The following is a 6,163-nucleotide window of genomic DNA, read 5'->3' as shown; positions in this document are numbered from 1 at the left end:
GACTCTTTCACCAACAACTCTATTACCAACGGTTCTATCATAATGGTCGATATCTTCTCTAACGGCTCTTTCCTTGTTGCATGTGTGTGTTGACTTGGTCAACATACGGTCCAAGCCCAAAAGGCCCAAAAAATTAAATAAATTAATTAATAAATAGAAATAAATATTTTATTAAAAATAATGTTGGGTTGCAACTTAAGGCTTATAAAACCTTTCAACTTCCCTCCTCCAAGCAAAGTTGGACTAGTGAGTTTTTTTCATTTCACTTCAAAACATCCTTCTTTCAACAAATTCCAACAAGAGATGAGGTGCATTGCACATGATGAAAGTTTTTGGGTGGGATTCCCCCCATGAGCTTACAAATGGCAAGTAACAAAAGATAGAATATGGTGTGTTGTATTGAAAAAGAAGGGTCATATGAATTAAACAAAGTGTCACATGATACAATGGGTAAGAGTCTATAACAAAAATACAGACATGTCTTAGAGGGGGGAAAATGAATGAGAAATTGATACTTGTCATGAGGAACATTTTTTTATATAATTAAATAGACGGGGAGAATGCCCAAAATAAACAACACTAGCTGGCTATCCTAGAGAAATTTAGAAGCATATGAAAAAATTACTAGGAATAAACCGAACATAAGTACACTAAATATTTCCATTTTTTTATCAGCAATGAAAACTTTATTAATCAAGAGATAAAATATTAGGAGAACAAGTGGTCCTCATATCCACTGAATCCCTGAAATTAACAAAGAGAAAGACAAGTTGATGGATGTCTCATCCAATCAACATAAAAGTAAGAGAAGAAAAGAAAGCGTGCAATAATAAGGTTCCAGAAATGCAGAAAAATAAGCTCCACCATCTCCTTATTTGGAACCTCAAGTTCTCAAAGATAACTTTGTTCCTAATGTGCCAAATAGTCCAAATTGAGACAAACCAAAGAGTCACCCATAACTATTTTTTCTTCTTCTCCAACCATATCATGTTTTCATGAGATGCAAAGAGAGACATTAAATCATTATGAATAATAGATGTAAGACCAAAGCAAGAATAAAGCTTTTGCCAGACAAGATAAGATATTGAACAAGAAAAAAACAAGTGACTAGTAGTTTCCTCCAACTCACCACAAAGAGAAAAAATAAGGGGATCTTGCATAGATAATCCACCTCTATGAACAAGGTTCACTTTAGTTGGTACCCCATCTAAAGCAATTCTCCACACTAAGCATTTCATCTTTAATGAAACATTAGAAGCCCAAAGCCTCTTGAAGAAAACAAGGTCCTGACTTCCTTCCACATGATGCAAAGATTGGTAAGCACTCTTGACCGAGTATTGCCCACTTATGTCATGAATCCAAGTCCAAGAATCAGCAGTATGTTGTTTAGGCATAGAGTTGTGTAGGAATTGTAAGAGACCTTCATATTCTTCTTCCTCCCAAACGAACAAGTTCCTTCTCCAATGTATGATCCAAGACCAAACCTCATTACTCCAAGCACCCAAGGATTCAACAATTGCCTCTTTTTCTAAAGCCACCTGAAATAATCTTGCAAAGAAATTTTTAAGGGTATCTCTCCCCACCCATAAATCAATCCAAAATTTAATAGAAGAGCCACACCCTAAAGATCTATGAACACCATCATTTACCCAACCACAACCTATTCCCTCCTTGGACTGACTGAGATTGCCTAACTCTCTCCACCAAGAAAAACCCTTCTTCAAACACTCTAATTCACCACCCCTCCACTACTTAGAAACTCATCCCCATATCTCGATTTTAAAACTTTTACCCAAAGAGACTCCCCCTCACATAACAAATGTCATCTCCATTTACCTAAAAGAGCTAAGTTAAAAAGGAATAAATTTTTCAGCCCAAGACCACCTTCTTCTTTTAGGCCTACAAACTTTCACCCACCTCACCCAATGTATCCCTTTTCTCTCGTCACCCTTTCCCCAAAGGAAACGCCTTTGAATTTTGTCAATCATATTAATAACAGAAATTGGAGCTTTAAAGAATGAAAAGAGACAGATTGGTAGAGAACATAATACATATTTCAGAAGAGTTACCCTACCGCCAAAGGAGATGAGCTTGTGCTTCCAAAGAGAGAGTTTCTTTTTGAATGAATCAATGATAGGAAACCAAGTAGAGAGCCTTTTAGGGTTTGTACCAACATGAATTCTCAAGAACTTAAAGGGGACAGAGCCAATAGCACAATACAATTTATCAACCGCCTTCGTAACAAAATCACGACTCGAGTTAAGACCCATGAAACAACTTTTATGAAAGTTAATTTTCAGCCCAGACGCCAACTCGAAGCATTTCAGAATACTTTTAAGCATCATACTGTTATGCTCAGAATTCTCTCCAATAAGAAGGATGTCATCCGTATATTGCAGGTGAGAAATAGAAACCTCATCTTTACCAACCTTGTGCCCAGTATAAATGTTCTTCAAAACTGTAGCTCGCATGATGCCACTAAGACCTTCAGCAACTATTAGAAAAAGAAAAGATGATATAGGATCACCTTGCCTTAGTCCATGAGCCATAGTAAACTCTTTGGTAGGACTCACATTCACCAAGATAGATACAGAGTTAGAATGAAGTAAGTTTTTATTCCACACCCTCCATTTGAGACAGAAACTCAGCCTCTCCATCATATAAAGGAGAAAATCCCAGTTCACTGAGTCATACGCCTTTTCAAAATCCGCTTTAAGAATGAAGCAATCTCCTCTCTTCTTCTTCCTAGCTTGGTCAATTACCTCGTTAGTCACCACCACCCCATCTATGATGAATCTACCTTTGATGAAAGCAGATTGACATTCAGAAATAACCAAGTGAATGACCTTTTTAAGTCTAGTGGCAAGCAACTTCGAAACGATCTTTTGGATACAACCAATAAGGGAGATGGGTTTGTATTCATTAAGGCCATGTGGACAATTGTTCTTCGGGATTATAACGATAAATGACGCATTGCACCCTCTAGGAAAATTCCCAAACCTATAGAAATCCTCCACCATACTGATTATATCATCCTTAAGGCAATCCCAGTACTTTTAAAAAAAAGTAAAATTATAACCATCAGGACCAGGGCTTTTATCACCATCGCAGCTCCAAACTGCATCCTTGATCTCATCTACCTTAAATTTAGCAGTTAGGAAAACATTATTCTCTTCAGACAAACAATTGAAATCGATACCATCAAGAGAAGGTCTACCCCAATGGCTCTCATCAAACTTTGCCTCAAAGAATGATCTAATGTGAGATTTAATTCTGACTGGATCTTCAATCCACTCACCATCAATAGTCAAACCTATGATCTTCTTGAAACTCTGATTCTTATTGATGCATAAGTGAAAGAACTTAGAGTTAGAATCACCTTCACGGATCCATCTTTGTCTGGATTTTTGCAACAAAAGATTGTCCTTTTGGCATGAGAGACGCCACAATTCAGCAGTAGTCGATCGTCTAGATATGACATCTCCCTCCGATAAACTACAAGTGCTACCTTTAGCATCAAGAGAGTTAATAGCTTCCACCTTATCTTCAATTTGCCTATCCAGCAAACCGAACTGTTCTTTGTTCCAACTCTTTAAGACCACTTTAAATTTCTTTAATTTCTCCTTAAACACAAAAGAACCCCTTCCACTGATAACTAAATTATTCTACTCATCAGCAACTAACTTCCCAAAACGGTGATCTGAAAGCCAACAATTATTGGTGCGAAAAGGTGTCGGACCCCAATCTGAAACACCAATCTTGAGCATAATTGGACAATGATCTAAAAAAGTCCTCGGAAGACCCAATTGAACCATTCTGCCCCATTTAGCCAACCATCCATCATTCACAAGAAACCTGTCAATCCTGCTCATTGTCTTTCCATTGGAGTGAAACTAAGTAAACTTCTTTCCAGATAGAGGTAAATCAAACAGCTCCAGATCAAGCATAAATTGATTAAATTCCTCACAATCCCTTCTATTAACACGAAGACCAACTCCTTTTCTTTCATCTTGTTGGAGAGTTGAGTTGAAGTCACCTACTAAACACCACAAATCGCCATGATGACCCATCTTTGTGGACTTAGCTTCATCCCAAAACTTTCGCTTTCCAGCCAAGTCACAAGCACAATAGACGTTCATAATATACGAGGGCGCATGATGTGAAGCCCATTTACCTTTAACCAGAACAAAGTATGATCCACAAATGATGTCTTCAGCTAGAAAAGAATCTTTATTCCAAATACTCAGAATACCTCCGGATGGTCTTCAGTGGCAAAATCCTAAACTTTTTGTTACATGCAAAGTAAAAGCAAACGAAACAAAAGTAAGGAAACTACTCAATGGGTATTGAGAACACCCATGGAGTCAGCAAGCAGCGGCAAATAATAGTCCACAAGAGTTGAGTTCCAAATCAACTAACCAAAACCATTCGCTCCTTGCTTGGCCAAAAAGTTCACAATGTTGTTTGTTTCCCACAAAGGTTAAGTGTACAACATCACGAAGTAAGTATCATATTTTTACCTACTTAATTGTCTCCACAATTGTTTAAATATATTGAGTTAGATCTCTCCTAATCAATATGGATGTTGAAATGGAACCTTAAACCAAATTCTAATTTCTAATCATGTATCAAAAAATTCTATTTAGTCATGAGTCACACGTAATATTTTGCCTTATTTATCAAATATAACATTTCGCCTTATTAACATGTTAATAGAGGGTCATGTTGAAAAGAAAGTCCAATATCACTTACCTCATGTTAACTTGTTTATTCATTTTTAATTAGTTTTGAAATGAAACTTTAATATGATGCAACATCTTCCTACAAACTTATAAAAATATAAAACTCAACATCTTCCTTCACTATTGTGGAGTACCCCACCAAAACCAAATCTCTATGGACAAGACAACTATCATCCCATTTGATAGTCTTTATGAATATATTGAAATAAGTATAATGAAAATTACCTTTATTGGCTAAACCTTTTTATTAATTTACATCTTATCTCAATCATGGTAATACTGATTTTTTTTTACGAGTGAGCATAATCCAACTCGCCTAAAAAACCTATTACTCTCATTTTCAAATTATTTTAAAATAAAACTTTAACATGATATAATCTCTCCCCACAAAGCTAATAAAAGTGTAAAACCTGACATGTGGTTTCCTTCGCTATCACGGAGCACCCCATCAAAACCAATTCTCTACTCTGACAAGACAACTACCATCTCATTGATATTCTATGAGGAATATATTGAAAATAAGTACAGTGAAAATTTCTTTGATGACCTCAAAACCCTTTTATTAATTGACATCTTATCTCAATCATGGTAATAATGATATATTTACGGGTGAGCATAATCTAGCTTTTCTTGTAAACCTAACCCTACATGAAGGAATCAATCGGGTTATATCGTAATTAGACTTGTACATGTTTGATTTCTTTGGATAGAAACAAGTTTAAGTCTAAAAATTGACCCATTCCTAATAAAAGGTAAGGGATGAGTCTTACTCACATATACCTGATTTATGCTCACTCTTTAGGCTATTAGGAAAACCTAATATACCAAACAAAACCATACACTAAAGTGAACCAAAACAAAAAAAACCACTATATTCAAACTGACTCTTAAACCAAACCATTAATTTTAAACAGTTTGATTCAGATTTAAAACCATTTTAGAACCGGATTGAGTTTTTAAATCGATAAAATCCGTTCAATTTATAAGCTGATTTTTAAATTGATTTTGGTTCTATAAGTTTTTTAAACTATTTTTGAACCTTACCAAAAAAAACAGTTTTAAATCTTAATTAGTTGCAAAACTAGCTTAATACTTCAATCATTTCTAAATCTATTTTTAATAATATCATAAATCATTTTATTAACAAACTAGCTCTCTCAGTCACACAAAAAAACTAAACCATAAAATATAATTTGGTTTTGTTTGTTTTCATCATGATGAAAAACCAAATCATGAAGAGGCTTACACGGTAATATTTTTTGTACCTCTTTTTCAAGTACTTATATTTATTGATTGACGTAAATATAAGCACATTACGATGTTTCAAAATTAAATAAATCTAAGTTACTTGATTAATTATTGTGGTTGTTCCAACTTCGAAGTGTGGAGATTGTGAAAGCACCCCATCACAACTTCACAGG

At 35.1% G+C, this 6,163-nt stretch overlaps 2 protein-coding genes across 2 annotated transcripts; both read right to left on the bottom strand.

Moving 5' to 3' along the window:
• On the bottom strand, window positions 960–3,020 carry LOC109332537. The gene is made up of 2 exons (XM_019567521.1): window positions 2,070–3,020; window positions 960–1,538 (listed from the first exon to the last, which is right to left on the bottom strand). Exons 1-2 carry the CDS (start codon window positions 3,018–3,020, stop codon window positions 960–962), a joined length of 1,530 nt encoding a protein of 509 aa, XP_019423066.1.
• LOC109332536 lies at window positions 3,057–3,872 on the bottom strand. The gene is made up of 2 exons (XM_019567519.1): window positions 3,685–3,872; window positions 3,057–3,555 (listed from the first exon to the last, which is right to left on the bottom strand). The coding sequence occupies exons 1-2, from the start codon at window positions 3,870–3,872 to the stop codon at window positions 3,057–3,059; spliced, it is 687 nt and encodes a 228-aa protein (XP_019423064.1).

This window comes from Lupinus angustifolius, chromosome LG18 (assembly GCF_001865875.1).
Source record: "Lupinus angustifolius cultivar Tanjil chromosome LG18, LupAngTanjil_v1.0, whole genome shotgun sequence".
NCBI lineage: Eukaryota > Viridiplantae > Streptophyta > Magnoliopsida > Fabales > Fabaceae > Lupinus > Lupinus angustifolius.
This window is presented reverse-complemented; position numbering and strand designations above follow the sequence as displayed.